At 38.5% G+C, this 25741-nt stretch overlaps 1 protein-coding gene across 2 annotated transcripts in view; it reads right to left on the minus strand.

Moving 5' to 3' along the window:
• Vps41 (VPS41 subunit of HOPS complex) overlaps window positions 1–23671 on the minus strand; it is a 151308-nt gene extending 127637 nt beyond the window's left edge. The window contains exons 1-2 of one of the 2 annotated variants that reach the window (XM_028789244.1): window positions 23627–23671; window positions 16112–16150 (exon numbers count right to left, since the gene is read on the minus strand). In XM_028789244.1, the coding sequence (XP_028645077.1) occupies window positions 16112–16150; window positions 23627–23647 (60 nt within the window). In that variant the 5' untranslated portion in view covers window positions 23648–23671. The remainder of the gene's footprint in view (window positions 1–16111; window positions 16151–23626) is intronic. The other variant, XM_028789245.1, reaches the window with a different exon arrangement.
• Window positions 23672–25741: the final 2070 nt, after the last annotated feature.

The following is a 25741-nucleotide window of genomic DNA, read 5'->3' on the forward strand; positions in this document are numbered from 1 at the left end:
TTAGTGAATAAAATTGGTAATCAGTATTGATAATAACCACAAATCAATAAATCCAAGATACCTATAAAAGTTAACAGTCCTCCTCAGCTGAAATTCTTGTAAACTACAATGACTGGCCCAGCAACACATGCCCAATAGTACAACTAGTACCAATAATAACTTGGGGGTAGCCAACAACTAATGTGATTGGATATAAGATCCAATTAATATGAGGAAACTCACACCTGGTACAGTAAACCTATCCAAAACCCTGTGCCTGGAGAAGTCATCACACTCTCTAGAACCTACTACTACAATTTACTAATCTGATATAGTTTCCAACTACCTTCTAAATACTTGATATCCACAGCTAAGTGCAGTTCTGACCCACCACATCAAAGCAGCTTCTTTTCATACAAATAGAGTATTATTACTACAGAAAACTACACCCAGTCAAAGTGCAGAGAATAAGCAACTGCCAAGTGCCCATGTAACCCTACCCGCAAGGCTCTAGAAATATCTCAGGAAATGGTACAGGAAATTGTAAGACCCAGAAGACTAGGAGACTTTAAGCAATATAGTCTCATCTGGACATGGCATGAAATATAGTACCCATGAGCTCTCAGCCATACAGCTGCCTGTAAAAGATCACAATAGTTACCACTCCGGCATGAACGGAGGACAGTTCATGAGGACTCAGCCCTGGTTGGAAGAACTACAAGCAGTTGATAGCAATTGATAGGGAGTCAGTGCTCTTCGAGGGCAAGCTGTCTGGTAAGTTCATGCCCAAGAAGTCAGCCCTATGCCCACATACTATGGACAACACTAATTGGACTCAATTGGTTTTACACACACACACACACACACACACACACACACACAACTGAAGAGGACATGAACTTGAGGGGGGATGAGAAAAAGAGTGGGAGTAGGAGGAGGAGAGGGATATGATGAAAATTTATTATGCTCATGAATAAAATTCTAAGAAAAGAAGGTATGAGCCTCATGCAATGGCTGGTAAGGTGGGAAAATTGTCTTCGGTGGGAAAAATTATTTCCTTACTCATGGGCTTTTTCCTGAACTGCCTGAGCACCTCAAGGGTATTCAGTTTCTCCCACTATGAATGACTCTGAGAACCAGGTAAAGCCTTATGCTTCCTTAGGCCTGGCCTCAAAGGATGCACTCTTCATTTCTTCAATATTCTAATTTATGGGTCAGCCATGACTCAGTATGGGAGCAGAGGACACAGGGTGTAAATAACAGAGCGTGAGAACAGTGAGGGAGGGGCACCATGCAGCTACAGGAATATTAATATTTAAGAGAAACATTTCATGAACACTAATGAGCATTCTTAATAACCTGCCAGCTGTTGAGCTCCACCAAAGATGGTGTACATACTTCTAATTTTCCATGACTTAGAACTAAGAGTAAGAACATACACAGTATTCCACCGGAATACGAAAAGATACTTTACAATAATCAATCCAGACTGAAGAAGTTGTAACACCCCCAAACTGATCTATTTTAACATGTAATATGACACAGCTTATTAACCAAGTATTTAAAAATATGGAAGAAAGAGTACACCACCAATAAACCCTCTGCATCTCCCAGGCAGAAAGAGATACTCTAAAGGAAACATGAGATACCACACAGGTAAGCTGTGTCTTCCAAGGTAAATGTGTTAAATACAAATTCAGTCCTGGATAGCAGCCCTTAGAATAAGATGCCACATGTTGCTCAAGTGTGGACATCAAATGTGCACTCAATGTGAAAGTTAATTCTGGCCTCCCGACTATTTTGCATAAAAGCACTCATCCACGGACCATTAGATAAGCTTACTGTAAATAAGGTTTGGCTGCCTTATTTATAAGTGAAAACTAAGTAATTTCTCTCACATAAATATACGAAAATAAATACTTTTACAACACAGTTCAGTGAAGCATTCCCATAAGATTTCAAAAGCCATAAATAAAGTGGAAACTCAGTATTAGGCACTTTATGTACCATTTCAGGCTTTCCTGACAGGTATCCTTTATGTTTAGTTAAACGCAAGCTAAAGGTGAATTTAAAGGCTTTTATTTTTTGCCTCCTTGTCAGAAGAAAGAAAATAGGAAATGACTCAGAACTACAATTCAGAGGTTATTCTGCTATTGAAGAGTCTATATTACATTTTAAATAAAAAAAATTTAATCACAAGGATTTAATATCGAGTTTCACTTTAATTTTGGAAAAAAAAATTTAACCAGAAAAAAAACCTTTGTGCAGCCTGAACTTTCATGGTAAATAACTCTGTGTTAATAAAAAGCAAATCAATAATTTTGTTAAATTTTAATAATCCTACAAACCTACAAATAAAACCATCAACAGTCTGAGTTGAGATGACAGGTAACTATGTTACTATGACAACCTGGTAGAACAGAACACGCACTGACTTGCAGCTAAGTGGAGATATGAATAGAGTGACATTTACCCATACAAGAAAAGTTTGCAGCTTTCCTTCAAAAGGAATCAATTTCTCAACAAACACAGATTGGTACTAAGTGTATAGCACTTTTAATTAAAGACAGATCCTTAAACTATCCTATAAAATTCTAGTATACTATCAGAAAATAAATGTCATTTCAGGGCTATTTTCACTGAGTTTTAAACTTAACAGGAGAAAATCACTTTATGAAATAACAAATTAAAGTTTAAGGATTTTTCTCTGAGAAGTACTAGGCAGCCCTTCCTTTTGTCAGTGTGTCCTGGGAGAATGACTCTCCTGGGGAAGTTCAGGGCACCTCATCAGACTTGTGAACCAACACTGAAACAACTGCATTATTCTCATCATTAAAAACCTATGGATAAGAAAAAATTTTAGTCTAGCTAATGGATTCTATCTACATTTTCATCCTGTACTAATTTTGTCAATATTTTTGTTTTGCATGTTAATACATTTTATACAGCTCACCACTGTTACATTCCATATAAAGACTTGAATTTCATTTACAGAGAAAAAGAAAAATGTTAGCTGGGCTTGGTGGTACAGACCTATAATCCCAGCTACTCAGGAACTGAGGGAGGATTTGAAGCTTACCTGGACTACACATGAGTTCAAGGCCAACACTGTTAACTTAGCAAGATCCTCTCAAAAATACTGACTAACGGTGGGGACGTCAACCATTACATTCTCTACTCGTACTATTTATTCAGAAATTATATTTTATTTCTGAATATCACTTCCTTATTAAATTCAATTTTAACTTTAGAAACCAAAATTGACGTTAAATATACTTAAGAGGTGAGCTATCACATAAAGCCCAGATTAAGCTAGTAAAAGCATCTCTGGGTAAATACTACACAGCAACCCACAATCGCTCTGTGCAGATGGCCTTCCCGGCACAGCTTCCCTTCCAATCACCTCGGCTAAGCATTAGAAAATTTAATCAGATGATTGGTTTACCTAGTTTCCTGTCCTCAGCTACATCTGACTAGGGGCAAAAACCTTTAATAAATACCCAATGTTTTAAAACTGGATACAATAGAAAGGCAGTACACACCCTCAAAGAATTTCTCAGTGTTAGAAGAAAAAAAATTGTTCTCATGCAGCTTGAATTTCCACAGTAAAAACCAAGTGTTAATAAAAAGCAAATCAATAATCAACCATGGGTATGAAAGTTTAAAATAAAGGTTTGCTTCCTCTAGGACATTCTGTAGAAAACTCTAATTACCTTGAGGAAAACTGAAATACTCAAAATTGTACTCATTCTTACAAGTTCAATATAAAAAATAACTATCAAAATCCAATATCAGAACATTTAAATTTCAGAATGTTTGCATTTTCTCTCATTATTAATAATTCACTCCATATGACATCCATGAAAATGCTAATATTTCTGATCAATTATAATTTGTTAAAGGGAATGAAGAACATATACAAATAAGGAAAGTATTAAAAGCATTATTGAAATTAGTATCAATCAAAACACAATTTGAAACTCAAAAAGAAATATTTGAAGGAAACAGATCTAACTATCTCCACAAAGCATTATAAACAAAGGCAGCAGAAACAAATGAAAATAATACCTTACTGAACATACACATTTACTTGAAACTGTGATCTCTAAATGTGCTCTCGCAACACACAGCTCCTTCAAATTTAGTACAGGGATCTTAAAACTGTGTACTACCCTTCAGAGGGGGTCGAGAGAGCTGATGGTAGGAAAAGGGATTCATGAAAAGACACTATAGGGAAAGCTCAAGGTTAGTCAAGGGCTCAGGCCTTCAGTGAGCTTTCTAACACCCCTCAGAAAAATGCACAAAATGAATAGGGTCACCTTAATGGGCACCTTGCACTGTTAATTATTGTGTGCTATACTTCTTTTACAGAAGCAGCATGTGATAAGAAGGATGACTTCACAGTGCCTTCTACAGTGCCAAAATACAGCAATAAATAAATAAATAAATAAATAAATGAATGAATGAATGAATGAATGAATAAAACCTACATAATGAAGCTGAAAGAGTAATTTCTCATTCCCATTGATAATACAAGGTATTACAGCTGCCTCAATGACCACACGTCTCAAGAAAGTAACATGAAGATAACAGACTCCATCTATAATAAAATCACTGTGCTCAAAGCTTCTTGTGTATCTTTCTATCAGGCTGCTGACAGATAAGCAATTACATTCTTATATGAATGCAAGTAACATTACATTTTTTATCTTTTAAGCAATATTGCTAATATGAAAAATCATTGAAAAAAAGACTAAAATGTGGAACTGGTGAACTAACATGGGTGATCAGGTCTGCTTTTTCAAATGTATAGAAAAAGTCTCCATGACTCTTTGTATCTACACATTATTTTTAAAAACATAAAACACTGATACATAACTTGCAATCAGATGGTTCTGTTGTCCAGTAAGTGCCCTGAAGTCACTGTGGCCAAAATCTTGGGCATGTGGAGAGAAGGCATTCTTCGCTTCCAGTGAGGGGTCAGCATGGGGGTGAGATAACCTACACTGAACAAGACAGTTTTGGGAACTAAAATCATTCAATTAAATAGACCACGATGCCAAAGATAGATACAAGCTTAATAAGCATCTCCTGATAAAATATTTTGTAGATATTAGCACCATTCACGGGAAGCATTCTCCTGATACTTCTTAGCTGAAACACATCATAAAATACTTTGCATGAAGCAGATTTTTCTCTAGAAATATAGGGAAATAAACTGAAGAATATACACCAAATAATAGTATCCCTCAAGTTTCACATTCTTTATCTGTGGGATGTGGGTGATAACTTGATTTGTTAAAGTGGGGGAAGGGAATCACTGCTCTGATATCTACCTGGTCAATACACTCTAAAACAAATAAGCACTGCATTTCTTATGAAATAAATTCTATTTTATGCTGTTTTATAAAAATAAATGCCACTGTTCATATCAACTGAACTGAAATCCCTGTGTTTTGGAGCCTCTCTCCTCCGTCAAATACTCTAACTAAAAAAGGGAGAAGTTGCGCCTGTAATGATTGAGGAGCACTGCTTAAGATGCACAAGTCAGGCAGTCTTCATAAACCCTGCTCTCTCCTTTGCCCTGTAGTATCACAATTCCATGTTCAATTCAAGGAGCAAAAAATAAGGTGAAGGTTCCCATGCCCTGAGCCACATACCATAAACAGGATCAACTCTCATCAGTTGTTTTATATTGGGAAAGTGATAAGAATATATAGAAGAGGAGGAAAATGAGAAAAGCAAATAAGCTTTTCATTTCCTTCCAGCCATATGGAATAACCTCCCCAATCTTCAAGATATGCCACTCTGGTGGACAATTTCCGCCACTAAAGCCAACCTAACCCTCTTTTCCTTTCTTCCCAATATCCTCTGGTGATCGCAAGATCCTTAGAAGCAGGGTTTATGCCTTTTCATTGTTCTGAACTTCACCTAACAAAACTGTGAATACCCAATAAAGACCAGTCAAAAGAAATGTCTGTAGTGGCACCAGACCCAAGTTCAGTAAACAGCTTCTCTAAGGTATCCCCCAATTAGGTCCCCACACTCCAAATCAGAGACTAGAAACCAAAGCAACTGCAGGCATCCCAGAAACCACAGAGGGTGTGTTACTCTTAGATACAGACAGTAGGGAGGAGGCTTCAAAAAGAGGTTAAGGCAGTGTAAACTGGAATTTTATACAAATTTATAAAATGACACACACACCCCTTCTAGCAGACTAGAAATCAAAGGCCATGCAAATTCAATTTTCAAAACCCCTGTTTAAAATTTGCACTGTTATATGAAAAAGAATAAATGTTAAGTCCTTGAAATCACTGTTTTAGCAGAGACTTACTATTTCTCAGACATGCCTAACTGCACATTTTTTAAAATGTTAGAAACATCTTATAGCCTGCCCCTTCTTACAGTGAAACCATTTCTATAACCATGCACAATTAGCAACATTAAAAAGAAAAACTTCTCTCGTTGTTGGAGCCTTCTCTTCCCCTCTCAGTATCTAAAAATAACACAGCCTCTAGGGTTTCTATGACACCTGCAGTGGCTTTGGTGCCTAGGTTCTCATTTAGAGTATGGAGAGCTCATTGGCAGCATTTATCCCAGGAATGCCCCCCCTTCTCCTATGGTTTACCCCAAAGAACATATCCCAAGGATTCAGAAAAGTCATGGGCCCAAATTCTGTAAGTGAAATATATTTTCAAGGAAGTATTCAAATAATAGGGAAGAAACTCAGGAGCTACAGTTAGCAGCTCCTGAGAAATAAAGGCTTGCAGTTGCTTTGGTTTCTAGCCTCTGATTTGGAGTGTGGAGATCTAATTGGGAATGCCTTAGAGAAGCTGCTTACTGAATTTGGATCTGCGGCCACTATAGGTTTTTGTTTTGACTGGTCTTTATTGGGTACCCACAGTTTTTTTAGGTAAAGTTTAGTTCCTGAGAACTAAAGAAAACAATCTTCACTACTGTCATTTAAAATGGGAGCTGAGGAAAAGGCAGAGATTGGAGAGAAAGTGAGAGTTGACCAACAGCCTACTCAAATCCACAACCAAGCAGCCATACCCCTGTTTGCTGTACCCTACACAATCTATATATACAGAGGAAGTATCTTAAAACCTGAGTTACCCTACTTTTAAAAGGATGATCAATACTTAGGAAATCTTTGTAAACATTACATGAAAAATCTATACACAAAGTACAGTATCTGATAATATCCCATGAACATCAGTTTTTAAAGGTATTGTCAATAATGTGTGTAACGCTCCAAGTTTAAACTGCAGAACTCATATCCTCTCTTGGAATTTAACATCCTAGCACAGTGCCAGAATATATTATGGAATGAACAGAAGTGCTTGGACTCTAATCACTTCTTTGCTCTAGACTACTTATAACAATGCCTTGGACTTCAGCTCAGGATGCAGTTCTGCAACAGAGTACTTCTCTAGCATGAGGTTTGATCCTGAGCATCCGTGAGGAAACACAAAAGTTTGCAAACATAGTTTGAAACATAGTTGTGAGTCTGGCCAATGGGGAAAGGAGAGGAGGTAGTGCTGACCCTTCAGATAGATTACCCAGGAGCCTCTCCGAAAAGCTTATCACAGAGCAAAACACTTTAAAACACCCCACAGTCCCTTGGTGCTGAAAATGATGACAACAAGCTAAAATCTCAAGCTCTCTCAGGGGCTGTCCTTCCCCAATCTCTCCCTCATACTGTACCAGAGATAAATTTAGTCCACCTGAAGGCACCAGTCACATTGTGACGTAAAGAAACATGACAGCACAGGTGAGTGGGAATCTCTATATTCATAAACAAAACATCAACCTGGGGTTAAAAGATGCCTAATAGCTTCTTAGCCTGCCGAGAGAGGCTTCAAGCCTCTACAAGGCAGATTTGACCCCAAATGTCAATGAAACGATTAATTAAACAGCAGCTGAGAAGAGTTATCAAAAAGATACATTTATCTTTACAGCAGTTTCCATTATATCCCAGAATAACCAATTTAAATACCATGTGTTTCCAGTATGCTTTCCCTTGCCTGGATATATTTTACTTCCCAAACTATAAAATAAGCCACATGGAAGAAATGCCAAGGACAAGGTCATCCAACCAAACTAGTCATGTATTAGACTCCATCACTACTATAAAACTGATCACAAATACTGATCCTTAAAACAACACACATCTGTCTTACAATTTGGTAGTAGGAAGTCCATAGCAAATGACCCTGGGCAGGACTCTTCTAGAAGCAAGAGAGAAAAAGCCTGTCCTTGTCTTTCCTAGTTTCTGAAAGCTACTCAAATTCCCCAGTTTCAAAAGCAGGCAGACTCCTTTTCATAAATACCATGCCACACCACACCATACTAATACCACAGCATACCACACAACACAGACCACACCACACCATATACCACAACTCACCACATACCACACACTATGCCACACACCATACCACAGCACACCACATACTACACACACCACTCTACATACCACATATACACACTACATGCCACACCATACCCCACCACACCATATCACACCACACCGTCTCCTGGTTCCCTGTTCTTCCTATAAAGACCTTTGCGATCACAGTGATTCCTGCCCACATGCTTCAAGGAATCTCCACATCACAAAGCCAGCTGATTGGCAACCTTACTTCCTCCTTGTTCTGTAATAGGTCATATGCACATGTTCTTGGCATATAGAGATATCTCTGGGGAAACATTCTTTCTGTTACTAGACTAACACTAACAATCAGATGGATGAAGTTCGTAAGCTATATAATGCTGCATACCCAAAGTCAAAATTAAAGCTAAACAGGTCTCATTTGCTTCTTCAATTATTGCCACTTTGTGGATACAGTCCAAGAATCAAACAATTCTCATTCTGGCTCAGGGGTAGGGGCAGTCACTGCTTCTGCTTGATACAGAATGCTCTCAAGTCTCCAGTTACCATCTCCAAAAGAAGACAAGATCACTGTATCAGAAAAAATATTCCTAATAGTGAAAAGTACATAATCAACCCCTCAGGTGGCTCCACATTGCTCTTAGTCAATGTTGCTGTTTTAACTGAAAAGAAATTCTAGACAACACATGCTGACCAGTTTCCCTTCCCCCAACTCCTCCCCACCTCCCAACCCATAATGTTTTTTAATGTATATTCATTATCTGACATATCCTAATAAAAATTCTTTTTATTGTTCACTTTCCTAGTCAAACACTAATGCACTATATTATCCTAGTATTCAATAAATATTTGAGTGATCAAGACGTCAATCTTGAACTGTCTGAAATAATTTTCCTTCTAAGCAATGAAATTACAAATTTCATTCAGAGGTCTATCATGCCATATTTATCTTTTTCATCTATAACAGACGGGAGAAATATAGAGTGAAAACCTTACTTACATCCAGAAAGTTCTACAAGTTTCTAAAGGGATGATATTTATAATATTTGCTTCAAGGGGAATATTTATCCATGCCTGAATGATGCAATAATCAGCAGAGCCTGTTAATATTAATAGCTCCTTAAATAAAAGAACAGATTTTAAATCCAAGGGCCCTAGAAAAATGGAACACTGTAACCCCATGCTCTTTTCTCCACAGCAATCAATTTCAGAACAGGGCAATTACCATTTTAGGTACTAGTTGCTAGAAACCTGTTTATTAAAATTAATATGTGTAAGAAAATCAATTTAATTTTCAATAAATGATTCACAATCTGACTACCAGGTGAGATATTTGTATGGTGTATTTTCTGGTTTAAAAATAACTTCTCCTGATTTCTCATAATGACTGTTTTTTCACATCAACAAAACTGAAAGGGAACTCTCCATGTGGCTTAAATCTATAATAGTAGATTTTATTTTAAGATTAGTTTTTCACTCAACATATTATTTTAAATATGTCAGCTGTCAATTCATTTTAATTTTAATGTTAAATATTAAATATTTAATATATTTAACTTATTAAACATACTCATGGCCTCTAAACTGTGAAAAAACTAAACCACCTCAAAGTCATCATGTTTAGAAAGTATGTTTTTAGTAACAGTAGCAAAAAACTATAAATATAGAGATGACACTGATTAGCCATTCTGTTATTACACATCTTGGCCAGGGGCTGACAGATGCAAAATATGTTCCTGAATCTTTGCCTTAATGGAATACACTACAGGCAAAATCAGTCAAAACTTAGCTATTCAGTTGCTTATATGAATCACACAAGACCAACAGAGCCCTCACTCACAAAAAGCAGACCTCAATGTTTCAGCTTACATGCACTCTTTCTTCTCCTTGGATGCCTTCTTTAAATTGATGTGTAGTTTTTTAACAAACATTTTTGATCCATAAAATTTCATTCCTGGTCCTTAATCATCTAGTATAACTCCAAATTTTATCAACACTACTACCCTTGGCAAACTCTTTTTATTTTATTTCACTTTTCAAAATTAATGAAAATCATCAACAATAGAAGACAGTGTTCCTTTCTCAGATATATATTAAAATAAGAACTTACTGAGGGGTGAGAGTAACACTTTTAATCTGTGTATGAGGATATAAGGATAGAGTGATAAAATATAGTTAGTTATTATACTATTGAAAGAAGTGGTGGTATGTTTTCCTCTAATGTCCATGACTTACTTCACCAGACATAAGTAGTTGGCTAGGTTTACTGTACTGGCATAAATCTATCCTACTGTGATGGTTTCTACATGATCAGCCCAGGGAGTGGCACTATTAGAGGGTGTAGGCCTGTTAGAGTAGGTGTATGACTGTGGGCGTGGGCTTTAAGACCCTCATCCTAGCTGCCTGGAAGCCAGTATTCTGCTAGCAGCCTTCAGATGAAGAACTTTCAGTTCAGCATACACCATGCCTGCCTGGATGCTGCCATGCTCCCACCTTGATGATAATGAACTGAACCTTTGAGCCTGTAAGACAAACCCAATTAAATGTCCTTTATAAGACTTGCATTGTTCATAGTGTCTGTTCACAGCAGTAAAACCCTAACACAGAAGACGATGCCAGGGACTGGGATATTGCTGTGATAGGCCTGACCATGCTTTTGTTTGGAAGAATGTGGATTTTGGGACTTTGGATTTGGAAAGCCATGGAATGTTTTAAGTGGGGCTTAATGAGCTATCCTAGTAGGAATATGGAAGACTTTGTTGCTGTGAGTGATTTGACCTGTGCAGACCTGGCCCAAGAGGTTTCAGTGAAGAAGAATTTCAGTATGTGGCATAGAGACTATTTTTCTGGTATTTTGGTGAAGAATGAGGCTGCTTTTTGCCCTTGTCTGAAGAGTCTACCTGAGTCTAAGATAAAAAGATTTATATTTATTGCATTGACAAAGGACGACTCAAAAAAGCCCGGCAGAGACTTTGCTCTCTGGTTAAGTCTCATAAAAAGTGTTTTGAACAAGTGTAGCAAGCTTGGAAAGGAAAAACAAAAAATACATAGTTCAAGTATTAAAGGGGCACCAGGAGGTGAAATGGATCCTACCTTCTAGGAGATAACAGATTAAGGGATTTTGGGGACCAAGATCCCATCCAGCCAAGTTTAGATCCAGTCATGGTGGTACACACCTTTAATCCCCAAAGACATAAACAAACAGATCTCTGAGTGCAAGGCCAGCCTGGGACAAAGCAGATTCTAGGTAACGAAAAGCTTAAATCCAGGCATGGTGGTACATGCCTTTAATTTCAACATTACCGGAGACAGAACCATGCAGATCTCTGAGTTCAAGGTCAATCTATAGAACAAGTTCCAGGAAAGCCAAGCTTAGGCAGAGAGGGAGTTGAAAAATGGAAAGCTGGTAATAGAATAAAGAATAGAATAGAAATAAGGGCTATGTTCCAGCCCTAGCAAGTAGTAGAACAGCTTTGGCCATGTGGCTCTGGTTTTAGAGTAAAAATCAAAGGGACTACTGGGACAAATACTGGTTAGCTGGAGCTAAGAAATTAGCAGTGATTAAGAAGAGACTAACATCACTGAGGTAAAATCTTCTGGGAAGTATTTTCTAAGGGCACAAAGAAGCTGTGTTCCAGAGACAGCCAAGGTTGTCTCTCGTGCTACAGCTGTACTTGGTAACGTGTAAGAGTTACTCAGGTACGTGTAAGAGTACTGGTTTTGAAGGCATGAAGGGGTCATGAAGAGCAGCTGAGGCTTGGCACTCTGAGAGGCATGGAAGGTTACTGGTGAACGTGCAGCCTCAGTTGCAGTTGATGACCCAGGACTGAAGGGGTCAGGCAAAGGATTTGAGACTTGGCTGAGAGGCTATTAGTAAAGCCTAGTTGCAGCTCAAGACCCCAGCATATTGGAGATACCATGGGGGTGATCGACAACAACTAGAACAGCAGTGGAGTGGATCAACCTGAGTTTATAGAGTGCTACAGAGGGCAGAGCTGCAGAAGTGACACTAACCCTTTGGAGGAGCCCAGTAGATACATGCATGGATTCCAGAAGCTGTAACATCAAAGTTGCCTTGGAGACCCCAAGATGTTCAACATGCCAGAGCCATGGGCTATCTGCTGAGGAAAGTTGTTAACAGGGAGTGGAACCAGCCCAGGAGAAAGAAGTTTGTTGCAGTCAACAGAGATGAAAAAGGAGTGGAGATCTGAAGACCACTTTGACATCAGACATGGAGATGCAGAGTTTAGAGTTTGTCCAGCTGGTCCTGTCTTCCTTTGGGGATTATAGTTAAGTGATTGGATGAATCTCAGAAGACACTTTTAACTTTGGACTTTTAACATTGTTGAGATTGCTGTAAACTATGGGGATTTTGAAGTTAAACTAAATGTATTTTTACATTATGCTATGTTTAAGTATAACCCCCATAGACTAATATGTTTGAACAAGCCTATAGGGGCCAGGGAGTGGAATGTGATGGTTTGTATATGATCAGCCCAGGGAGTGACTTTATTAGAAAGTGTAGCCCTGTTGGAGTAGGTGTTACTGTGGGTGTGGGCTTTAAGACTTTCGTCCTAGCTGCTTGGAACACAGTATTCTACTAGTAGCCTTCAGATGAAGATGTAGAACTCTCAGCCATGCCTGCACCATGCCTGCCTGGACACTGCTATGCTCCCACCTTGATGATAATGGACTGAACCTCTGAACCTGTAAGCCAGCCCAGTTAAATGTTGTCCTTTATAAGACGAGCACTGGTCATGATGGTGTCTGGTCACAGCAGTAAAACCCTAACTAAGATACCAACTGAACAGACCAATTAGACGGCCGATGGTATAAATTCCTACTGTAGCCTTAAGGCTATCTTGCTCTCTGGTGCACTGTCCAATCCTAAGTGATCAGCCCTAAACAAATGTACATACAAGCAATGCTTTAAAAAATGGACTCTGTAGATTCTATTTATTTATATGTACATATAATAATAATGTATGTAACAACAGTAATTAAAGAAGAGGTCATGAATTTGAAGAGTTGAGGTGGGCACAGGAGGGATTAGGGAAGGACAAGAATGGGAAAATAATATAGATGTAGTACTCGTGTATGAATATCTCAAAAATGTCAAGAAAATAAGACCGTGAGATAAATATGACTAACATAAGATCTCATTTAATGTGGAATTTCTGGGAATGACAGGAATTTCAGGCACCTTGTTCCAATATACTGTTGAAAACTATTACTTTTGTAAATAATAATTTGCAAAAAATGGAAGTTTTGAAGCCCTGAATACAGAAATGAAAATGTAAAGCAAATGACTGTCTTTCAAAAGGGTTACAAAAGCTGGTAAGTATAAGAGAGGAAAAAGAGAACGGGATGAAGGAAAATTCTTCAGCCTACTCATTGATGTCATAGAACTCTATTCCTGGAATGGACAGTGGTTCAAACTGCATAAAGACATGCACAAAAATTTCTCCCAAGGCTGGACCATGGCCTGAAGCTTGACCCTGCCCAACAACAAACTCACTTCAATAGGTAACATCTGGGCAAGCAATGCTGCCTCTCATCTATGTTAAACAGCTTGGGTTTCCTGGGATAGCAACAGCAGAGGTTCCTAGGAAGGCTGGAGGACCTGGGAGACTACTAGGATTCTGAGTGCTGTGGATGGACAGCTATGTACTTTCCTGAGCGCTATAGATGGACAGCTGTGAACTTTCTTTACCATGCTGCCTTGTCCCAAAAGGAGAAATCAAGTCTCCCAATAACCCACAGTACTCAAGTCTACTTTACATTTCTACTTTGACACTTCCCTTTAGGACCAACTTTTAAAGAATGCCTCCTGCTTCTTGTTCAGAAGCAGCAGCATCCAGCACAGCCACCTCTGTTCCCAGTCTCTTTTAAGTGCAGTCCTTGACATTCCTTGATATCTGTTCTATCTCTTGTCAGTATTTTCCCACATACACAAAGGCTAAATACAAGTCACTAAGGATGGCTTGCAGGTGACTCTGTTGCCAGTGACCTCGCATCTCTCAGCTCTGGCACCAACCCAGAGTTGGATCTTCTCATTTCATGGCTACTTCTTTCTCCCATCACATTCTGGTGTGTATTATCCCCTACTTTCTGGCTCTCCTGGAGGGCTTGTTCTATGCTTTGCTAACTCTCTTTGTTACTCCATTTAGATATCTTGAGGATATCTGAAAAGATTTAGATCTGAGTGGCTTTCAACATCCTCTTCACCCGTGAGATAAAATACTAGGACAGGGCTCAAGCACTGCCTAACTCTATACCAATGATTCTGGGCATTCCGAGTCCTAACCTAGATTACCAAGCAAAACAATGGTAATCTGGACTGTTCTTCCATACACTGTCAGAAGTTAACAGATATCTTTTCCTATTTATGAGCAAATTCGAAAATGTGGCACCTGGGGTTTCATGGTGCTAAAAATCTTACAGTGAAATACTAAGAGTGGCCGGGCGGTGGTGGCGCACGCTTTTAATCCCAGCACTTGGGAGGCAGAGACAGGCGGATGTCTGAGGCTAGCCTGGTCTACAGAGTGAGTTCCAGGACAGCCAGGGCTGCACAGAGAAACCCTGTCTTGAAAAACAAAAAAAAAAAAAGAAATACTAAGAGTGAGGACCAGAAAGTATCCTAATATATATGTTGTTGTCTGGAGTTTTAGAAACCCATCATTTCATAGTAAAAGCAAAATCCATATGAAAATATGCAATATATATCAATCAAAGATGAAGAAATTATCACAGATACTATCACACTGGTAGAAATTTCTTGCCAGTTGGCAGGATACATTTTCATTTGCCTTCCCTAAATGAAATATTAAAAGAAAACATGTCATCTATTAGTCCATCCACACAATTTGTATACTAATTAATTTGCATCATGCTCACCTTATCTTATGCAGAGTTTTTCAAAGCAGTGACAATTTTATTTATTTATTTATTTATTTATTTATTTATTTATTTTGGTTTTTCAAGACAAGGTTTCTCTGTGTAGCCCTGGCTGTCCTGGAACTCACTCTGTAGACCAGGCTGGCCTTGAACTCAGAAATCCGCCTGCCTCTGCCTCCCAAGTGCTGGGATTAAGGGCGTGCGCCACCACTGCCTAGCACAGTCACAATTTTAAAAGAACAATTTTATTCCCTGTGAGTTATAATCTTTAAAAAAAAAAAAAAAAACCTCCCTAGTAGTTTCCCTTTTAGAACTCAAGAAATATTTTATGATCATTCACATTCGTGAAAAAAAAAAAATGAACATGCTTTGAGACTGAGGTGTGGCTCTGGAGTAAGACATGTGTCTAGCAAATATAAGGAGCTGGGAAGAATCTTCAGAATTACAGGAGTAAACATATACATTGTAAAACCATAATCCAAAAACTGTGAAAAACAAGTAGACTTTTAATGGGTAGGACTGGTTTCTAAAACTTTACATTAGTCTTCTCAGCATGCATAGCTTAGGTAAAGACACCATTCAAGACAACAGATAGAGGTCCATCGGGTAGTGGCTATAGCCTGTGCCTCAGAAGATGAAGAGAAACAGCTTGCTTGTTTCTCTATTTATGTTTGACCTAATCTACTTAATGTTTTAAAGACAACTGACCTGCTATTCCTTAGGGATCTGTTTTACAGCCCTACTTTTCCAATCTTTCAGCCCCTGAGAATGCCAGACTTTGTTGCCAAGCAAGCCTAAGGCAGCATCAGGTGAATGGCAAACCTGTATGCACCACCTTACCTCTGACTCATCTGTAGATTCTTCAAGCGACTCGGTTTCCTGCAAGCACAGAGGAGAGAGGGGGTCAGAAAAGAAAACACATTTGCAGTGGTAAAGTCACTGTACCCCACCTGCTTCTTTGGAAACATCATCTGCTACTGCATTTTAGAGGGTTCCACATACTTGACTTAAATACTCCTTTTACAACTTCATACCTGGCTGGCCTGGGACATGGTGGGGTTTCTGGGGACAATGACAAACAACACTAGGATATGACACTAATAGCAATCCACCTAGTAAAATTTCCCTGATAGTACAGGGGAAAAAGAAACCACCACATGAAACGAACCAATTTTTATACTGAAATCTCTTATGTTATTGAGCCAAAATTACTCTTTTGCCAAAAGTTTGGGGAGGGATTTGTGGGGTAGGGGTGGCTAGTTTGTGTTTGTTGGAAGCAGGTTCTCACGATTTCCAAGCTGGCCCTGAACATTCTATGTAGCTCACAAGGACCTTGAATTTCTAATCATCTTCCTCTATATCCTCTGCGCTGGTATTTCAAGGCACCATGTCTGGTTTTATCTAGTGCTGGAGATTGAACTCAAGGATCTGTGTGTGCTAGCCCAGCACTCTACACCTAAGCCACATCCCCAACTCTAGAACAGTTCTTGTCAAAAAGAATCTCTCTCCAGTGGTACTCATCAGACACGATACAAACCCTTTAATAAACCAGTAACTCTAAGACAGATTCCTCCATTACAACAGTTCCCTTCATGCTGTACAATGAATCTTGCTGCTCTGGAGGAAACAAAGCAAAAAGAGAAAAAATGGACTTGATCCTGCTAATCTCTCACCTGTCCACTGAAAGGAAGAATCTGCTGATGCCGCGCATCCTCAAAGAGGTCAGCAAAATGAAGATTTACTTAACGTACTTATAGATATCAATAGCAATAAAAAGTTCCAGCTAATATGCTGACACCGAATGTAAGCGTTTTACAATCCATGAGATAAACAAAGAGAACAACAAAAGAAGTGGGGTAGGAACATTCTAGACTGACCATTTTAAAGAAAGTTAGATGCATATTATACTCAATTCAAAACAGATAGCAGCATAAATGTAAATTTGATGCTCAAAAACAGCTTTATTTTATATGTCAAAAAAAAAAAACAATAAAAGCTTGGAAGAAGGCAGATAAGTCCTACAGGAAGCTTAAGCCTTAAGTAAAATATAGCCCTTGTCCTTAAAAACCATGTGAAAAACAGAGATGTTACCTTCAAGGCTTTTACTGTACATGCATCCTTAACATGAGTAAAACATAAAATCTTCTCTGAGTGGTTGCAGTTTGTTTTATTCAATGTGACTCAGAATCTTAGAACTTTCATTAGTTTTGAAGCTTCAATCCTCCAAAACAACTGTTTATCTTATATCTGCAATCCACACAAATAAGAAAAAAGAAGCTAACCTTCCGACCATTGGCCATTGGCTGTCCAGGCAGCTAATGACATGTACCCCACCTACTCGTCCAAGCCATTTCTCCTTTGCACTAGCCATTCAGTTCCTGGTTTTAGTCTTTTTACTGTCTTCGTCTACTTTTTCTACACACACATTGCACTTTATATTCTAAGAGAAGACAGAAATAATCCAAGTAAGGAGTACACAAGTATCCTACCTAACAAAACACAATGGGAAAGGGCCTGTCATTTATAAGGAGGCTGACTACATGTAAAAGAATAAAAGCAACTAAAAATGGACAAAATACCCAGTTAAGCCACAAAATCCTGAAGCTCCATATAGAAACCTTACTTGACTTTAGCCTTGGCGTTGATTTTTTGGCTATCACACAAAAAAACTGAGGCTTCAGATGTACAAAAAAATGAATGGTACTGCATTAAACTAAAATCTTCTGCATCACAAAGCGAATAATACACAAAGGCAGCTTATAGGTTAGGAAAAAATATCTGTCAGCTATATACTTCACAAAGGTCTAACTTTCCAAGTTTGCAAAGAATTCACACAACTCAACAGCAAGAAAACATATAACCTAATTAGAAATAGACCCTAAATAGACATTTCTTCAAGAAGACATTTTTTAAAATGGACAAAAGGTACATGAAACGTTCTCAGAATCTCTAATCATAAAAATGATAATCAAAAACACTCTGGCACTTCAGATAAGTGTAGGATAGCTTTTACCAGAAAGATAAGGGTGAGGAGAACTGTAAAGGTCCTGTTTATACTTACTTGTATGTGCAATAATAAAGACGGAAATGTCAAATATGAAAACATAATAAAGCAATGGTTTCTAAACACGCGTGTACAGAAATGAGTTAATATGTGTCACATGACACAAAGTGACAGACAGTAGGAATAAGTGTTCATGAATTGTAAGGATTTTTGCCAGAGAACAGATTATAGTTAAAGGAGAACTGGACAATTCCAAGAAGGGGTAAGTATCTTCATGTCTCACTATGGTAACCAATATATATTGATTTTTATAGTTACTATTCTAACTTCATTACTAACCCTCTATTATACACTACTCATAATATTAAATGTTTTATCATCTGTATGACTCTGATACAGCATTTGATAATCTCTAACTTCTTGGGCCAGGTACAGAGAGTGAATTTAGTGGTTTCTAAAATCTCTCTGATCCCTGAGCTTCCTTGAATATTAAATAGCACTAGCAAAGCAAGGCAGTGACACCCATGCATTTCCCACATCTCGAGTGTTAAAAACATATCCCATATCTAGAGTGCTAAAAATATATTTGGTTACTCCTCCAGAAAAATTACACTAAACCTCAGAACACCTTTTTAAATGAAGAAGCCACTCAACTATACATACTTGGTAAATGGGGGAGTGGCCACTCATGTGGCTCATTAAAACAATGTAAATCATCAACCAACAGAGATGGTCCAGATCCTTAAAATCCAATTTCACACTTCTCCACACCAGAAAGAATGCAGTGCCAGAACCTGAGGCGTCAAGGTGTGCAGATCTCAGGAATAACTTGGGCTGTGTAGTTTCCACCAGCTGAAAAGCTGAGAATGTGCTACAGGACTCGTTAAGACCACCAATCAGCACTAGCACCAACTACCTGAACACATCTACACTTCTGTCCATGTTAAGAACGAAATGCATGATAAACATCAGGTATGAGCCCAGTATAGTTTCTTAGCTTCATTCTTTGACCAACGTTTGACTTAATGCTATAGAGACAAAGAAGTAAATAAAAGGCATAAAAATGCAAACCCAAGAAACAGGACTGAACAATGAAACAGTTACTATTTAAAATGACATGGTTTTCAACATTTTTAGCCTCAAGAAATCTCATATTTGAATTCTAAAAAATGTAAGCTAAGACCGTGTTGTTTTGTGTGTAATATAAGTCAACCTCACTAAAGCACTCCACAAATATTCTGTGGCTTTGTGTATATAGGACAGAAGGAAAACAGAGATTTTCAGAGCAACGTAGGAATGAGGAGTTATCAGTAGGTCAAGTTTCAGTGTATCAAAAGCCCCAGATATAAACGATGGGCATGGCGGCACAGGAACCTGAATAGACTTAATTCCACTGAATAATATACTTTAAAAAGGACTGAACTGGAGAACTTCACGTCCAACTAAAAATTGGGGGAGGGGATGTTTTTTGTGTTTTTGCTTTTGGTTGATTGGTTGGTTGATTTGGTTTGGGGGGTTGATTTGTTTGTTTGGCTGAAGCAAAGGTGATGGGATAGCAGATATCCACTGACACAAATGGAATAGCCACACGAACCCTAGGCAGCAAGCTTAACAATAAATTCAGTAATTTACCTTTCTTTTACAAACCAATCCTCCAAACTCAAAGCATTCACCTGAAGAACTTCACCTAATGCTCTGTGTTGGCCCTGAGATAATCAACAGCTGCCACCTAGATTTTCTTCCCAAAGCACAGACCAGACTGATCACTGGCAGCCTCAATGAACCAGCAGTGATCTCCCAGTCCTCAGTTTGTGATCTCCAGTGAGATTTTCCTAAGGGATATTCCTTAGCCCTGGCTCAACTCCACAGGGATCCTAATGGTTTCCAGCTTTAAGTAGTATCTCTGATTACAATGGACCTCCATGAGGACAACCTTCACAGTGTACTGGAGCAGGTGTCCTGCTTCAACACGAGCTTGACTGTCATGACTCTAAGTCCACAGTACCAACCTGCAACTTACACTTGAAAAGCACTGGCTATGTTTAAACATCCAGTTTCCTTTACAGCCCCAACTTTGGTTGCCCCAGCCAAACCTAGATCTGGGTAATTAATCTTTTGTCTTATTTATACATTAACTATTTCACTCTAACCACTTTAATACATTTAATTCATAACAATAAGTCTTAAAGAATAAATTTAAAAGCAAAAAAAGATAGAAGCACTGAAGTATAGACAAACCTCATTTTTATTTTATATGCACAGAGACATTCATAGGCATAGACTGTACCATCAGATAATCTGCAATAAGAATGAAACTCCTCTAATTTCTAAGATTCAGTAGTGGAAATCAAAACAAAAATTGTCTCATCTAGCCAACGACCAGAAGATTAATTTTGTGGCTGAGTGGAGGAGATGAAAGCAGGTGGAGGCTAAGAGGAAGACGTGTGGAGAAGGTGATCCATATTACACGTGAATTACTAACATCCCAACATTTTAAACATGATACAATGTTACACACAAACTCTACTGAACAGCATTCACAATGTGACAATTATAAGTGTTCTGTTAAATCCACTTTGGGTTTGAAAATGACTAGCTCCTGGGGAGATACAGACATGAGTAAGCTATAGTCCTCATTCTGAGGACTCAGCAATCTCTAGGAGACAAATACACCACCAACCAGACTTCAAGCAGAGTGTTATTCATGAGAGGTCGGGACAAACACTGTTGGGCATCTGTGACTATGAAAGCCACCTATAAATCGTTCCAGAACTAAGCAAAACTGCTGGTTACAAGAATTCCTGGCAGAATTGAGGCTATTAGCTTTCTGTGAACTATAAAACACAAATGTTACTTTTACAAAGTACTTTTTCTATATTCAGCAAAATCAAGGTTTTCATTATGACTTAAAGACATCTGTTTATGTCTACTCAAATAATGATTTTAACTTTAAACTGTGAGATTTTTATAGTATGGTAACTCAGTGCAGATGCCACCATTTGTGCTATTCATAAAATTAAAGTGGAGACAATCATCAAAGAACACAACAGTAAGGCAAGATGAGCCAATGGGCTTAATTTTGTGCTATTCATCTTAGGAGGAATTTTGCATTTACAGGACAGGGTACCAAGAAAATGCTTTGCCTCCCTCTGTAATTTGTCATGGTAGTTCATTCAATACACATGTCAACTCTTAACATACTCAGTAGGAAGAAAAAAAATGTCACGGTTTCCAAATAATAATCAAGGTGCCAAAATATTAGCAGCACCAATCCAGAAAAAAAAAAAAAAAGAAAACCCTACTCCTGTTTAATGACATGAATATTATTTATTTATATTTTTGAAAATAGTAATTTTTATGAATTTATAAAACAATTTATGAACACTTGCTTCTTTCTGCAACAGAGAGTAAGGAGACTACTGGTCTTTCTTAAGGCTGTACTGATACCGATGGGGAAGAATGCTTTTGCCAATAGTACATCAGCTGTTAAAACACTACAGCAGGAATAAGGGCTAAATGAAAAAGCATTAAGATGATATGGGCTAATTCCACATCATACAGTTTATATATACATATATGTATACATATATATATCATATATACTCATATATAAAATTTAGACTTAGGTTCTTCAGCATACTTTAAGAAACAAAGTAGTGTCGTGAGCTCTGGAGACATGACACTAAAACATTATAGATGTAAGCATGAGCCAGTTCAAATTGACAGCATTTCAATCCATTTATCTGTAAAATTCAATCATTTAATATATTAAGTATCAAACAATATCCCAGTATCAGTCATCAGTACGGAATACATTCTTATGTGGCATACAAGCATGAGAATATACAAGGAGAAATAAAAAGCTTAAGATATAAGTATTATGCAGAATAATATCAGAAGTTAGTTTCAAAGAATGAGCAGGGAGTAGCAATCAGAAAGCACAACTCCACAGAGGCATGAGGAAAGTAAGGGAGGCCTTGTAGACATGAGATCACGAAAAGGACCAGTGTGAGCAAAGGTTCTGCAATGGGAACATGCCTGGCCTGTTTACAGAACAGCAAGAAAGGCAGTGTGAGACAGAGTGGTGTAAGGGAGGAAGGCCACAGTGGGGAACAGAGTCCCTGAACAGAGGAAGGGAAGGAGGAGTTACTCAAGGTCCTTAGGGTAATTACGATATGGACACTATTTTACCACAGTTTGGGACAAGAGTATTTGGGACATGGAGGTTTTATATGACTTCCTCAGAATATTTACCTCACAAAATTCTTTTAGAAGGACTAAATGCCACATATAAGGATCCTTTTAAGCTCGAAAGCACTGTGGAACTGTGAGTCATGTTATCTGCCTGATTTTCTACATTTTAACATAAGACAGCAAATTCCTCTTCTGCCTGAGTGGGAATATAAGGGCTACTCCATATTTCTATCACACTGGGTCTAGTCTAAAAACTTAACTAGGACATCTGCTTTACTACAAAAGCACAACTATATTTCAATGTAAAATTGTAATGCTCAATGTGAAAAGCCATCCTGTAGAAGTCAAACTAAGCAAAGTCTTCTGTGAAGGCAAATTCTCCTTTCCTTGGACCTGTACTGCAAAAGACAGTTTGCACAACGATGGTAAGAGGCTCTTGTTAACTCAATGACAAAATCCAAATTTTTCCTTGTCAAATTCCTAAACTTTTGGCATAATCAAAATAAAGCACAGATGTGAATGGTAAAATGTCCACAAGTAAATGTCTTTTAGGACAGTAAACAGCTCATTACCATATATGTCTTAGGGACATCACAGAAACTGGCAGGCAGGCCATTTAACATATGAGGGGGAAATATGGTAGATAAATACATATATACGCGTTTATGTGTGTGTATATATATGCATATATACACATATATACATATACTTAAAGAATCTCTTCCAAGTTCTGGCCTTAGTCTTCCATTTTGTCAGTTTCATTTAATTTTGTCCTTCGCTCTATAATGTGGCTATCCGAATGTCTGTATGAAAACAAGGCAATAATTTCTACTCAGCTCCTCAGTGTCGCTTCTCAGCTATAGCTGGACGCTGCCATCTAAGTCTTGCTAGCAACAGGAATAATCCTTAAAGCCTTGCATAGGAGTCCACTCTTGATTTGCCTTTTAAGAAAAATTCATTTAACATAAACCAGAAGGGCTGAGCCCAGGCAAGGCCAGCTCTGACGAAGCGGGTGTGCAAGGCGCTAACCCACGCGGAGAAGGGCCGCCCCAACTCGCCCGGCCAGAACTGCCACGTTCCTGGCACTCCGCGTCCCAGAACCCCTCACTCGGGTCTCCACATCCCGGCTGCCCCGAACTAGTTCAGCCAGCGTTTACCTGCTCCTCTGCTTCCGCCATAGCGCAGCCTGATAGTCACATGACATACCCGGAAATAGGAGAAAACAGCCCCTGGGCCAAAGCCTACTGGGAAATGTAGTTTTTCCCGCACACCAGGCTGATTCCTTAGCCAGCTCTTATTTTTGCTCAACAGAGTCGTGTTTAAGAGACTTCAATATATCTATAGTTAATGCTAGATTCTTATTTTATTGTTTATCTATGTCTGTTGTTATTGTAGCATTAAGCGCTTTCTATTTCAGGCTCTGGTTTAGAGTAAAAGTATGAATTATCTCATTTAGTCCTCTCTACAATTTCTACTGTTATCTCCACTTAACAGGGGAAAGGATAGTAACTCAGAGATCTCACTAAACTGACAGGAGAAGCCTAGGTTTAGAATCCATCCCTTTCTGAAGCCTAAGACTACTATATCAAATGTTCTTTAGTCTGATATGTTGCTGTGCCTGCCCACTCCCTTTTTAAAGTGATAGTGACTAGAAAAGAGTGTCTGCAGGGGAAAACAAGAAAATAGTGTATATTCCTGCAAAGATTTAGTACCTTGGTACATTAAATTGACATCTTTCATTTTGATTTAAAATTTAATTTGTACAGATATTTTGTCTGCATGTATGTCTGTGCACACTTATAAACCTCAGAGGCCAGGATAGCATATTAGATTCCCTGGAATTAGAGAAACAGATATTTGAGAGTTGCCATATAGCTGTGAGGATCAAATCTGGCCCCTTGGAAGAGAAAACTTAGCAACTGACATATAAATATCGAATCTTATAAATCTCTATTGTTTAATTGCTTGTTAAACTTACATTGACTATCTTCAAGATAGAAATCTAAGTTTGTCATTTATAAAATGACAAGTTTAGAAAACTAAACCTACCCTATGTTTCTGGACAAAATGAACTATCTTTCCTATTCTGTGGGAATCCACTCATCTTGTCCACTGATAGTCATTGTCTGTTTAGTGTCTTAAGCAGCTGGAACTCACAGAGGGCAGCACAGTTGTCAGATTGTAACAGATGCCTCAATGCCCTTTTGTTCCCTGTGGCACACACTGACTCTAGTCTAGTAGGAAGTCACATACTTAAGCATTTTCTGTAGATTTTGCTTTCCCAATTCATGGTCCTCAGTGACCCGGAGGCCATGATGATATCATCTTTCAGACACTGGTCTTCTCCCAAGGGCCTAAATAGTCTCCAATTCTTACTGGGGCCCCTCTTCCAGCCTGCTCATCATAAAGCTGATTTGAACACCCACAACCAAGAGTCCAAGGTCATGTCTGATCAAAGAGGCTTTTTTTATATGTTATTAAGCAGCCCGGGCCCAAACAACACTCATGATGGACTTCAAGCTACAGAAAGACCTTATTGTGAGACTTCTTTTAACTGGCAGGAGCCTAGACAATTTATCTCCTTCTTTCTAAGGTGCCAGTAACAAACCAAACTTCAGACCCATCAAGCTCTGCTGGGAAACCAATGAGCTTATTGAAGGGCTACTGCCTGGAGCACAAGTGGCCCCAACGCAAGCACAATGGAAAGTTTTTACCTTTCCTGGCTGAAGACTTACCCATAACAATAGATGGAGTTTCTTTTCCTTGTTTTTCCCTAGTCTATGTACTCTAAGCTCTCACAGAAACTATGAAGGCATGTGTAAACAGGACAAAGTGGCATGATACTTGCTGGGATGAGAGGTTGGATACTCAGGTGAGAGGAGGGTCTAGTGGCCCTCCCTACTTCCTCCTATGAAAGAATGTCAACAGTCAGCAAGCTCAGTTGTGATCGTTTACAAGCAGATGAAGATGAATATTGTTTGAATCAGAAGCTGGTGCTATGCAACGAGTCTGCATAGCAGACACAGAGCAAGCCCTAGATTTAATTTCCACAGGAAAGAGAAAGAAGCCTAAACCTTTGTTCCTCTGATTTTCCTCACAAACCATCATTTTCCCTTTTCCTGTTGTGAACTGGATCCACAGAAGCCAGGGAGACTGCATCCTCTTCAGACAGGCAGTCTCCCGTTTTTGATCAGACACAGACAAGAAAGAGGAAGACAAAAGCAGGGTTATCGCCATGGTTTTCTCCTTGTTTTATTGTTCATTTTAATTTG

This window comes from Grammomys surdaster, unplaced genomic scaffold (assembly GCF_004785775.1).
Source record: "Grammomys surdaster isolate TR1022 unplaced genomic scaffold, NIH_TR_1.0 125807, whole genome shotgun sequence".
NCBI lineage: Eukaryota > Metazoa > Chordata > Mammalia > Rodentia > Muridae > Grammomys > Grammomys surdaster.